This window comes from Armigeres subalbatus, chromosome 3, assembly GCF_024139115.2.
Source record: "Armigeres subalbatus isolate Guangzhou_Male chromosome 3, GZ_Asu_2, whole genome shotgun sequence".
Classification (NCBI taxonomy): domain Eukaryota; kingdom Metazoa; phylum Arthropoda; class Insecta; order Diptera; family Culicidae; genus Armigeres; species Armigeres subalbatus.
Genome location: NC_085141.1, coordinates 13,999,029 through 14,011,765, shown reverse-complemented (window position 1 = coordinate 14,011,765; position 12,737 = coordinate 13,999,029). Strand labels below are relative to the sequence as shown.

General features: G+C 39.6%; 4 protein-coding genes across 4 annotated transcripts; 2 read left to right on the top strand and 2 right to left on the bottom strand.

Moving 5' to 3' along the window:
• Positions 1-1,773: 1,773 nt before the first annotated feature.
• On the bottom strand, positions 1,774-2,868 carry LOC134220346 (spidroin-1-like). The gene is made up of 3 exons (XM_062699380.1): positions 2,717-2,868; positions 2,178-2,615; positions 1,774-2,113 (listed from the first exon to the last, which is right to left on the bottom strand). Exons 1-3 carry the CDS (start codon positions 2,784-2,786, stop codon positions 1,989-1,991), a joined length of 633 nt encoding a protein of 210 aa, XP_062555364.1. The 5' UTR covers positions 2,787-2,868; the 3' UTR covers positions 1,774-1,988.
• A 1,053-nt stretch (positions 2,869-3,921) lies between these two features.
• Positions 3,922-4,745, top strand: LOC134221343 (uncharacterized). Its single transcript, XM_062700539.1, has 3 exons — positions 3,922-4,081; positions 4,170-4,334; positions 4,412-4,745. The coding sequence occupies exons 1-3, from the start codon at positions 4,012-4,014 to the stop codon at positions 4,531-4,533; spliced, it is 357 nt and encodes a 118-aa protein (XP_062556523.1). The 5' UTR covers positions 3,922-4,011; the 3' UTR covers positions 4,534-4,745.
• A 2,759-nt stretch (positions 4,746-7,504) lies between these two features.
• On the bottom strand, positions 7,505-8,393 carry LOC134221214 (uncharacterized). The gene is made up of 3 exons (XM_062700412.1): positions 8,237-8,393; positions 7,911-8,141; positions 7,505-7,844 (listed from the first exon to the last, which is right to left on the bottom strand). The coding sequence occupies exons 1-3, from the start codon at positions 8,304-8,306 to the stop codon at positions 7,726-7,728; spliced, it is 420 nt and encodes a 139-aa protein (XP_062556396.1). The 5' UTR covers positions 8,307-8,393; the 3' UTR covers positions 7,505-7,725.
• A 3,051-nt stretch (positions 8,394-11,444) lies between these two features.
• LOC134220628 (uncharacterized) lies at positions 11,445-12,281 on the top strand. The gene is made up of 3 exons (XM_062699730.1): positions 11,445-11,602; positions 11,697-11,858; positions 11,931-12,281. Exons 1-3 carry the CDS (start codon positions 11,533-11,535, stop codon positions 12,047-12,049), a joined length of 351 nt encoding a protein of 116 aa, XP_062555714.1. The 5' UTR covers positions 11,445-11,532; the 3' UTR covers positions 12,050-12,281.
• The last annotated feature ends 456 nt before the right edge of the window (positions 12,282-12,737 follow it).

Below are 12,737 nucleotides of genomic sequence, written 5' to 3'. Positions count from 1 at the left end.
CTGTTTGCAGTACCACACACGGCCTTATTATGTTTTTTTTTTGTGTTGACCTCACGGCACGGCTCTGCATGCACTCACTTGTAAGTTGAAAATGATATCAGCGCATCTCAAACCATGTCGCTTTATATATCGAAAGATGGTAAATCGTTATCCGACCACGCCTGAGACAATACCAGTTTACAACATTTGATCTTGATGTATTTTTTGTGGTTCGGACTGCTTAATCGAACTTTCCCTACGGTTTTTCCCAATGAACTAGATTTTGGTTTCTAAACTGGAAGAAGGGTCTTGTCTCGAAGATAATGCAGGTGGATAGGAAAGGCATGAGACAAAATATTTAAGAGCACACAAGCACACTTTTTTACAGTACTTTTTTTCAAAAACCTTATCCTAGTCGCTTATGATCACATATTAGCCTTGATGCCTTTCTCGTGAATCGTATAATGTATTGAAAAATTCACATGAAAAAGTATAAAAAAGCACTTTAGGAGAATAGATAGCATTTGTTCTACCATTTTTGATGTTTTTGCATTAATTAATATGCACTGCCACCATTCCTAAAAAAATCATTCGATTTTGATTTTTTTCTCCTTAGGAAAAAACAATGATTTTTCAATATTTCCAATATTTCCGCAATGTCTGATCGGGCCAATTTTCAATAGCACCGCATTCCCCGTCGAATGCCACTTGTTACGAGTGAATCGGGTAATGCTAAGAAGCAAAAAGTGTGTCTACAAAATGTGTACTCATACACACATACACACGCACACACATACACACATATAGAGGAACTAGTGGGTAGCTAGTTGTGATTTGAAGCTAGTGGGTAGCTAGTATGTGGGCGTGCGTAGTAGCACGGACCCCTCCCAGAAGTAATACCGAAAAGTCTGTTCCGGGGAGACTCAGGGTCTGTGAACAGGGTGGTTTTAGCGAGTCGGCAATAGCTAAACCCCGTTCGCCGGTAGCCCACCGGTGTCTGGATGCAGATTCCCACCCTACTGGAAAAAAAACACATACACACACATACAGACATCACTTCGGTTCGTCGAGCTGAGTTGACCGGTATAAAACACAATGGGTCTCCGGGCTTTCTATCAAAAGTTCATTTTTGGAGTAATCCTATAGCCTGTCGGTACAACTTTGTTGTACGAGAAAGGCAAAACATCAAATGGAGAAAATGAGGAACAAACATCGACCCTACTTGCCCCATCTTGAAAATGACCGCATATGAATCCCATTATTAAGGAAAAAGGGACTCATATGCGGTAATTTTATATCTGGGACAAACTGAGTTGATATATTTTACACTTTTCCATAACAAGCACTCCTATTTAACAGTTGCATTCGATAATACTTTAATGAATATAACCGTTACAGATTCAAACTCGAAAAAAAAACTCGATACTTAGAACATTTTATCCTATTTAATTCCTCTAATGTAATCAAGGCTGCGTAAACACATCGCTTTATCACAAACAATTAAAAAAATCCGTCCTATGATTACTATAGGATACCCAGTACTGGTCTCCAGTTCCAGTGTTAACATAGCATTATCATTCCTTCCGATTGTCAAACCGCAATTAAAATGGATGACGCTGTTAATGATAAAACATTCGAAAAATGACATGAAGTTATTCATGTTTAGTTTCTCTTGAACTTCAAATGTTCAAGTTGAGTTTCTATTCAAAATGTTTGTTTAGGGATCGGTAGATTAAAGCATTTCAAGAATGAGATATTATCATATTCAAAATTTCAGTTGTTAAGTTCATTACATTAAATTATTTGAATTTTGTATTTTGTATTTGTATTTTCATTGTTTATATAATGGAATGAGCATTAATTTAATAATTTAAGTGTGCGCGACTGATTTGTAAAAAATGTGTTTTCTGACTAAGGCAAAAGCATTGTGTCCTCAACAATATCATTTCACAGGTTCCCAAATATTTGCAGGATGGTCGAAGTTAATTGAGCAATTTTTCTGTCCATGCTTATCCACTGAAGGAATGCGAGTTGGCATTGGCAGCTGATGCGCTGAAATCACCGAATCCATGATGTCCACCTGCACCACCGGAGAAGCTCTGAGCAGCTGCGTTAGCAGCACTTCCGCTGAATCCTGAGACAGGTAAAAAATAAATCAATTATCCTTCGTACTTCACACTACATGTTCGACAATCTACCTGGATATCCAAAGCCATTATGGTGGTGACCATGATTGAAGGATTCAGAAGCGGCATTGGCCGCGCTTGCTGAGAGACCACCGTGGCCTCCGTGTCCACCGTGTCCTCCGAATCCTCCGTGGTGGAGGTCATGAGTGAAGGATTCAGAAGCGGCATTGGCCGCGCTTGCTGAGAGACCACTGTGGCCTCCGTGTCCACCGTGTCCACCGTGTCCTCCGTGCTCTCCGTGTCCTTCGTATCCTCCGTGGTGGTGGTCATGAGTGAAGGATTGAGAAGCGGCATTGGCTGCGCTTGCTGAGATATCACCGTGTCCTCCATGTCCTCCGTGTCCGAAGCCGCTGTTGAAACTATGAGCACCAGCATTGGCTGCACTAGCATCGAATTGCGCCGAACGAGCTACTCGGTTGAGGGGAGTATCCACCGGTACCAAGTAAGCAACTGCAGGATATAAGAAGAATAATTGTTTCATTAACGATTTGAGTCACCATTGATTTGATATCAGATAGCACTAAATGAACACTTTTTTCTACCACACTTACTTTGATAAGAAGCACAGTTGGCCATCGCCAAAACGGTGGCAAGAACAGCAATAGCACACATGGTCTTCATTTCGGTTTTGTAAGATTTTGAGCTCACGACTTAAAGAAACGAAAGATTTCTCTGCACGCACTCACTTGTAAGTTGATAATGATATCGGTGCATCTCAAACCGCGTCGCTTTATATATCGAAAGGTGATATCCGACCACGCCTGCGATAATACCAGTTTACAACATTTGAGCTTGATGTATGTATTTCCCTTTATTTGGACATAATCAAACTGTCCCTGCCGTTTTTTCCCAATGAACTGGATTTCGCCCTTTAAATTGGAAGATGAGTTTCGTCCAACAGATAATGCAGTTTGATGGGAATTGCAGTAAGATGGGATTTTCCAAACATTCGATAAAGTGCAGAACTAAAAGCATAAAAAACAAATTATTCTGAAAATCACTTCGTACGACATGATTACACCACTGAAGAATTTCAGAAAATTCAGAAAGCATATGGTACAGAGTCTTAAAAATCATCATCCATCGATATAGATGAAAGGCGGGAAGATTGTCTGGATTTCGAGTTCTATCGCAAAACCTATGAGATATTCTACGAACGAAAGGAAAAATTCAACCGCATTTTTCTCGAATCCTTTTATTTCTTAGCTGGTCGGAAACATGACTCGAACAAATCGGATCCAAACTTTTACGGTTCATTTTAAATCGTACTGTTATCTCTAGCGACGTAAGTAGTTTTTTTCTGAAATCGTGCTATCTTTTATGTATTTACAATTTTGTAGCATTTTTTTAAGAATCGTCATTTCACAAAAAATAAAACCATTTATAAACCCCAACGTATGTTTTTTTTTGCTATTGTTATATTATGGAATAAATATTCTTGGCTCTTAGCTTTCTCGTACACTTTAGCTCTGCACAACCATCAAATGTTTAGAAAATCCCATTTCAGCAACCCATACGCATAGTCACTGTAGATCCCATGCGTTTTATTTCCTATCCAACTGCATTATCTTCGAGACGACCCATCTTAGCGGTCGAAATCCAGTTCATTGGGAAAAAACGTTAGGGACAGTTTGATTAAGCGGTCCTAATAAAAAAAATACATCAAACTCAAATGTTGTAAACTGGTATTATCGCAGGCGTGGTCGGATAAAGCTTTACCACCTTTCGATGGTATAAAGCAACGTGGTTTGAGATGCGTTGTTATCATTGTCAACTTACAAGTGAGTGCGTGCAGAGAAAACCTTCGTTCCCTTTAGTCGATAGCTAAACATCAAACAAAACCAAAATGAAGACCATGTGTGCTATTGCTGTTCTTGCCACCGTTTTGGTGATGGCAAACTGTGCTTCTTATCAAAGTAAGTGGGTTAGAAGGAAGTGTTTGATTGGTGCTATCAAAACAATGATCGTGAATGAATAATTCATAATTGGTTTCATATTCTGCAGTTGCTTACTTGGTACCGGTGGAGGCTCCACTGAACCGAGTAGCCCGTTCGGCCCAATTTGGACACGGACACGGAGGACACGGTGGTCTCTCTGCAAGCGCGGCCAATGCCGCTTCTCAATCCTTCACTCATGGCCACCACCACCACGATGGTTTCGGACATCCAGGTAGATTGATTGAACATGTAGTTTGAAACACGAAGTAACGGATGTTAATTGATTTGCCTTTTATTTTCCTGTATCAGGATTCAGCGGAAGTGCAGCTAACGCAGCTGCTCAAAGCTTCTCCAGTGGTACGGGTCATCATGGATTCGGTGGTTTCAGTGCATCAGCTGCCAACGCCAACGCGCAATCCTTTAGTGGATAAGGACATCAGATGAAACATTGACAGAAAATTACTCAATTAAACCCGACCATCCTGCAAATCTTCGGGAACTTGTAAAATGAAATTAGCTTTAGTAATAGCCAGAAACAGATAGTTTTTACAAATCAGTCACACACCTAAATTATTAAATTTACAATCGTATCATGACATCGATAGATAGGCCATACCAAAAATATACAAATAATCTAATGTAATGAACTTAGAAATTGACATTGACAGATAATATCCCATTCCTAAAAAGCAAAAAGCAAAAAAATCATTTCTAATGGAAACTCAGCTTGAACATTTCAAGTTCAAGAGTCCCCCTTAAAGGCTAGTACGCTGCTGAAAAGTACTGTGCAAATAGACGGAATGGTCACGGAATGATTCCGATACTGAAATTTCGTGAGCAGTATGGAGCTGACAAGTAGAAAAAAATCGTAACGCTAATAACGCCTTCTGGAAAAAGTAAAAGGAGCTGTCACTTGGAGTAAATGGAGCTTTTCCGTACGGAAAAGTGAAATTTCTCCCATATTGAATCAGCTGTTAAATTAACTTTTGTAATTTGATCAAATTTTCCGTAAGACCATTCCGTATCAGTAGCGTACTAGGCTTAAGGTCACTCCTGACGGAATCCAAGTTTCAAAGTGCTCGCGTTTTCGGGGGCACACCACTCTATACGGAAGCAACGCACAACTGTCATTTTATAGTTTCACGCATGCTGCGACGCAGCAAAACTAAATCAACAAAAATGAGGTCAGGAGTGACCTTAATGCGCAGGCTGCTCTACCCAGGTGGGTGGCACGACGCCATGTTTTTGCAGCCAACATCTCAAAGTAAAGTTTATGGTAGAATATGTTTTGTTTACAAATATCTGATTTGATTCTTATTGGGATCCAGAAATGTCAGTGGGGACCATTCGAGCAATGTAGGCTCCAAACAAGTCCATTGTGCGCTATCTGGATGACACCCACATGACTCTACCAGCTAAGTACGCAACCCTTAGCTGACAGACTTTAGTCATCGGTCGTCCTGTGGAAGCGTGAGATAGGAGCTTTTGGGGACCAGAGTTGTATTGGGGGATTGGGGGCTCCTTGATTGATGTCAACCCTCTATTCTTTAGCTAATCAGTGTCATACATAACTACAAGGAAATAAAATAAAGTTTCATTGTAGCTGGTTTAGTTTGACTAGTACGCATTTGTTTTTGATTGAATTTGTAGATCGAAATTTCAGTGAGAAATCCACACGCAGTCCTATTTTCAAAACATAAATCAGTAGAATTCCTAAATTATGAAATATTGAAGGGTGACTTCTCACGAATCGACTGGTAACATATCATATAGTACGATCTAGTTTATATGAGGATTTTTGATCAATACACACAAAGAAAAATGTTTGGTAAAATTTAAAGAACCAATAAAGAATATAGGAGTGATTTTCAGGATAAAGCCAATAGAATATACCAATGGAAAAGTGTTATTGTTGTTTTTATTGGCATTAGAAGCAATCTGATGAATACTATACGATTTATATTTACACAAACCATGTATGTTCCGATGGTTTTGTAGTATAGCAAGCGATTTCCATTCGATAGGTCAACAGTTCGAATCTAGGTGAATTCAGTATAGAGCATTTGGCTATTTTTTTATACGCATAAACAGGTTTTTGCCATAATTCTTGGCCATTGCAATGAGCTATTGATCTAATTTTCAATAGCAAACAATTCCGCGTCAAATGTAACTTGTGACGAGCAAATCGGATAATGCTTAGTACCAAAATGTGTGTGTGTCTCACACTTTTGTACACACACATATATATAAATACGTACCAGACATCACCTAAATCGCCGAGCTGAGTTGTTTAGTATATAACACTATGGGTCTCCAGGCCTTCTATCGAAGGTTTTGCTTTGGAGTGATTCTCTGGTTCTACTTTGTTGTACGAGAAAGAAAAAAGATAACGAATTTGAAATTCAATCGTAGTAGGCATTTGAAATGCCAGCATACTAAGAAGCTAATGAGAAGAAATTTGAAATTCAATCTCAGTAGGTTGACAGCAGAGGACATAGGAAATAAATGAAGATTATTCAGTGTTCATTTCTTGAGGCGGAAGGACGCTGATTGTTTACCGGCGCCCGAGACCTGTTTTCCACGGAGAAGGTAGACAAACTGGTTACGACTGTTAAGACAACAATCCATCGTTAACACCGCGAAAATCGGACATGTGCGGTGGGCCAGACACGTAGCCAGAATGTCGGATAATAACTCGGTGAAAAAGGTTTTCAATGCGATGCAACGGACAAGAAGGTGAGGTGTGCATCGAGCAAGGTGGATCGATCAAGCCGAAGACAATTTATGGACGCTCCGTAGACTGCGTGGTGGCCACGTACAGCCATTGACCAAGTTGAATGTAGACGAATGTTGTGTCCCGTGGAGGCCACTCCGTCCTTCTTCTTCTTCTTCTTGGCATTACATCCCTCCTGGGACATTGCCGCCTCGCTGCATTGTGTTCATTCAGCACTTCCACAGTTATTAACCGCGAGGTTTCTAAGCCAAGTTACCATTTTTGCATTCGTATATCATGAGGCTAACACAAGACAATTGCCAAACCGAAAATTGCCTAGACCGGCACCGGGAATCGAACCCAGCCACCCTCAGCATGGTCTTGCTTTATAGCCGCGTATCTAACCGCTAAGCAAAAGAGGGCCCCGCATACAGTTGATTCAAAAGTATAAGATTGCTTATGTCGTTCCGGTTCGCGCCACAAACATCTAAGTTACTTTGACCTGGCAACCAAAGTACCGGTACTTCAAGTGCACTATAGTCGACTCTCTACATCTCGATGTTCCCAATTGATGCTTATTGACCACAGCGCCTCTAGCGTTCTAGTACTTATGCTTCTACTGGGAATACCGATTGAAGAATTTCAGGAATGAGATATTATCTTGTTCAAAATGTCAACTGCTTAGTTCATTACATTAAAATGTTTTTATTGTTTTGTGTAGTCTATAATCGATGTCATGATATGAGCGTTAATTGAATAATTTAAATGTGTGCGACTGATTTGTAAAAACATATCTTTTCTATCTATTACCACAGCATGGTGTCCACAACAATTTTACTTTACATGTTCCCAAGTATTTGCAGGAAGGTCGAGGTCGAGTATTTTCCAGTCCATGTTTAAGCTAAAATGCTTATCCACTGAAGGAATGCGAGTTGGCGTTGGCAGCTGATGCGCTGAAATCACCGAATCCATGATGTCCACCACTGGAGAAGCTTTGAGCAGCTGCGTTAGCAGCACTTCCGCTGAATCCTAATACAGGAAAATAATAAATCATTTAAAATCCGTAGCTTCGTGACTACCGTTCAATCAATCTACCTGGATGTCCATGGTGGTGGCCATGAGTGAATGATTGAGAAGCGGCATTGGCCGCGCTTGCAGAGAGACCACCGTGTCCTCCATGTCCTCCGTGTCCTCCGTATCCGCCGTGTCCGCCATGTCCGAAGCCGCTGTTGAAACTATGAGCACCTGCATTGGCTGCACTAGCGTCAAATTGCGCCGAGCGTGCTACTCGGTTTAGCGGAGCCTCTACCGGTACCAAATAAGCAACTGCAGGACAAAAAATCAATATTGGATGCATTAACGATGTGAGTCACCATTGTTTTGATAGCACTAATTGAACCCTTTTTTTCTACCCCACTCACTTTGATAAGGAGCACAGTTAGCCATCACTAAAACTGTGGCAAGGACAGCAATAGCACACATGGTCTTCATTTTGGTTTTCTTGGATGTTTAGCTCTCAACTTAAGGGAACGAAAGTTTTCTCTGCACGCACTCACTTGTAAGCTGACAATGATATCAACGCATCTCAAACCATGTCGCTTTATATATCGAAAGGTGGTAAATCGTTATCCGACCACGATGTAAACAATACCAGTTTACAACGTTTGAGTATTTTCTTTTATTTGGACTGCTCAATCAAACGGTCCCTAACGTTTTTTCCCAATGAACTGGATTTTGGCCTCTGAACGGGTAGATGAGTTTCGTCTCAAAGATAATGCAGTTGGATTGGAAATAAAATACATGAGACCAAAAGTGAGTATATGTATAGGTTCTTGAAATGAGATTTTCTGAACATTTGATGGAAATGCCGAGCTAAAAGTATTAAAAATCATATTGAGGAGCTCTCTAGTTTGTGAGGTCAAAATCGTACCATTTGTCCAAGATTTTTTTTTATATATTGTATTAGAGAATGGTTATTGAGATAATGTTTACATATTTACATACAAAAAAAAACGAAAAAAAAGCATTTATAAATAACGGTCCGTCAGAGAGCCTGACAAATAAACTCTCCTCCTGTTAAAATTCGATTTTTGAGTGAACATTGGGACACGGCAGGTATTTCCGTCCATCGTCGTAGGGGCTAAAACCAACGAAAGCAACGTACATTTGCTAGAACTCCACTATAGCAGAACGTTTCTCCTGAGCTTACGATTTGGTACGTATGAGTTTTACAAAAAAGCGTCTCTTTTATTGGTTTTCGAGACTATGACGAACAGACGAAAATACCTGCCGTGTCCCTATATCTTGTTCGTTAAACCATGGTGTGCGAAAGAGGCAAAACGGTGATTGATTCGTCAAACACCATGATGAGCCACCATACTAAGGTTAGGGTTAAGGATCTTGGTCATGATCGTTAGTCTTCTCAGGAGGTATCACAAAAAAGTACAATGCAACATAGCTGTGACCATAGGTACCGTATTTAACGGAAAAGTACCATTTTTCAGGCCGTTTTGTACTATCCCGTGGTAATCTATGAAATACTTAATTTGTCCGTTTTTCATTGATAGCAGTCTGAAAAACTTATTCAAACGAACCCATTCTTTCAGCCAGAAGAAATTGTGATGAAAGTAAATTCAATTAGCAAACAAACTGTGGATATCAAACTATCTTTTATCTTTGCTGCAATGTATGTTTCGTCATTCGATTTACCTTCAAGGCGTTAATTTTTTTTTCAGTTGCGTCGAAATATTTTTTTTTCTGGAAATATTTTTACTCAATTCTATTCGGAACCGGAATTTGCTAACTTGGTTCTTTATCCATCCATCCATCCTACGAAGTCGGTGTTTCAGCGTTTCATCTCATATACCGCTTAATCATAGTAGAACCACATCCACATTTCATCGAATAATTTACTTATCGAGCAGTTAATGTATTTTAATTAAACAACACGTAAAAATCAAAATACAAAAATTATAATAAAACTGATGAAAAACTGGACAAACTCGAGATTAACAAGGTAGTATTTGAATAAATTTTGATTTAGAATTATTGAGTTCTTTAATTTTAGGGCTCACTTTTATTTTCTTGCACCCACTATGTACGTACGTGTAAATAAACGCATTCTTCTCCTTCTTCTTATTGGCATTACATCCCCACACTGGAACAGAGCCGCCTCGCAGCTTAGTGTTCATTTAGCACTTCCACAGTTATTAACTGCGAGGTTTCTAAGCCAGGTTACCATTTTTGCATTTGTATATCATGAGGCTAGCACGATGATACTTTTATGCCCAGGGAAATCGAGCCAATTTCCAATCCGAAAATTGCCTAGACCGGCACCGGGAATCGAACCCAGCCACCCTCAGCATGGTCTTGCTTTGTATCCGTGCGTCTTACCGTACGGCTAAGGAGGGCCCCGTGAAGTTTTAGAATATTGATATCTGTATTATTGCAGCTTTGCACAACTTGCTTTCAAAGAAGCGGTTATTGTACGATAAATCAATAGTTCCCCTTGTACATTACATGAGAGTCTATTCAAAACTCATTTTAACAAAGCTTTAAAAATACACGAGGACTGAAATCCGTCGAAAACTGTCAACATATTTATGATTTTTCCGTAAATATACTGGATCTGTATCTGAACCTGAATAATTACAACACTTTAATTTATCCTGTAGATTCGAAATGTGTCAAATTATTGATTAGTTACGTAACTAGCTCCACATACTACGACATAGATTATAATCGATTATTAATTGGAACGATTAATTAGGATGTGTTTTTCTTTGAGTAAAAGCTTTCAAGTATTGCTTTTAGCTATGTGGGTTCTTCTATTCAGATTACGCCATTTATTTTAATAATAGAATACGCCATTTATTATAATTATAAGCTATAATGGAGTAACGCTATATTTAATATAGGAGAATGTTCACAAATTACGTAACGCCATATGGGTAAGAAGTAGTTAGGAGATGTTAGTAGTAGGCAGCACTAAATTAATTATTTTGAACTGAACAATTTTCGAAAAGACAAAAGACTTCGATTCGCCATTTAAACATCCTTCACAATACATATAATGCACCACACGAGCATGGAGACGCATAGTTGCTTACCATGGTGTTGACAAATCAATCACCCTTTTGCTTCTCTTATACACCAAGGTTGGAAAGCCTATACTGCAAAACCATATTTATAACAGTAGGAGGTATTGTTTGCATGTTTCAGAACAGAAATGTGCAAAAATTCAACTTTCACACAAACACAACATACAGAAAAAAAACGACAAAGATTTTGATTGTGGGGTACCAAGCCTTCATCATAACATGATTAATAATACTTCCAGATCGGCATGTCCATCAAATGTTTAGGAAAACCCATTTTTTGAACCCATATGCACACTTGCTGTAGGTTTCATGCATTTCATTTCCCATCCATCTTTGAGGCAAAGCTCATCTTCTTGCTTAGAGGCCGAAATCCAGTTCATTGGGAAAAAACGGCAGGGACAGTTTGATTATGTCCAAACAAAGGAAAATACATCAAACTCAAACGATGTAAACTGGAATTGTTGCAGGCATGGTCGGATAACGATTTACCACCTTTCGATGTATATAAAGCAACGTGGTTTGAGATGCGTTGATATCATTGTCAACTTACAAGTGAGTGCGTGCAGAGAAAACCTTCGTTCCCTTAAGTCGAGAGCTAAACATCAAACAAAACCAAAATGAAGACCATGTGTGCTATTGCTGTTCTTGCCACCGTTTTGGTGATGGCTAACTGTGCTCCTTATCAAAGTGAGTGGGGTAGAAAGAAGTGTTCAATTAGTGTTATCAAAACAATGGTGACTCAAATCGTTTATGAATCAATTATTGGTTTTATATCCTGCAGTTGCTTATTTGGTACCGGTGGAAGCTCCGCTGAACCGAGTGGCTCGTTCGGCCCAATTTGGACATGGACACGGAGGGCACGGTGGTCTCTCTGCAAGCGCGGCCAATGCCGCTTCTCAATCATTCACTCATGGCCACCACCATGGTGGCTTCGGATATCCAGGTAGATTAATTGAACATGTAGTTGAAACACTAAGTAACGAACGTTAATTTATTTATAATTTTCCTGTATTAGGATTCAGCGGAAGTGCAGCTAACGCAGCTGCTCAAAGCTTCTCCAGTGGTGGACATCATGGATTCGGTGATTTCAGCGCATCAGCTGCCAACGCCAATTCGCATTCCTTCAGTGGATAAGCACTTTAGCTTAAACATAGACAGGAAAATACTCAAACAAGTTCGATCACCCTGCAAATACTTGGGAACACGAGAAATAATTTTGTTGCGGACACCATGCTGTTGTAATAGTTAGAAAAGATATTTTTTTACAAATCAGTCGCACACACCTAAATTATTAAATTAACGCTCATATCATAACATCGGTTATAAACTATGCAGCAAAAATATATAAGTAATTTATTAAACTTAATGAACTTAGAAATTATCATTTTGAACAAGATAATATCACATTCCAGAAATGCTTTAAACGATGCATCCCAAACAAATATTAAATAATGACAATCATTCAGATATATCGAACCCTGATCGCATGGAAGGTACTAAGGTTAAGGCCTTTTCGTTTTCTCGTCGTAGTTCCGAAAACCAATAAAAAAGACACTAAACTCATCCATACGAAATCGTAAGCTCAGGAGAAACGTTCTGCTATAGTGGAGTTCTAGCAAATGGACGTTGCTTTCGTTGGTTTTAGCCCCTACGACGATGGACGGAGACGACGCAGCGGAGAACAATGTCGGGTATGTGGGACGATGTCGACGGAACGATTGATTCGACGAAGGGTGCAGACAGATTCCCCATCCCCAGACAGAGGCCCCATCTACAAGAAAGGCGACAAGCTGGAGTGTGAGAATATTCGAGCGATCACCAT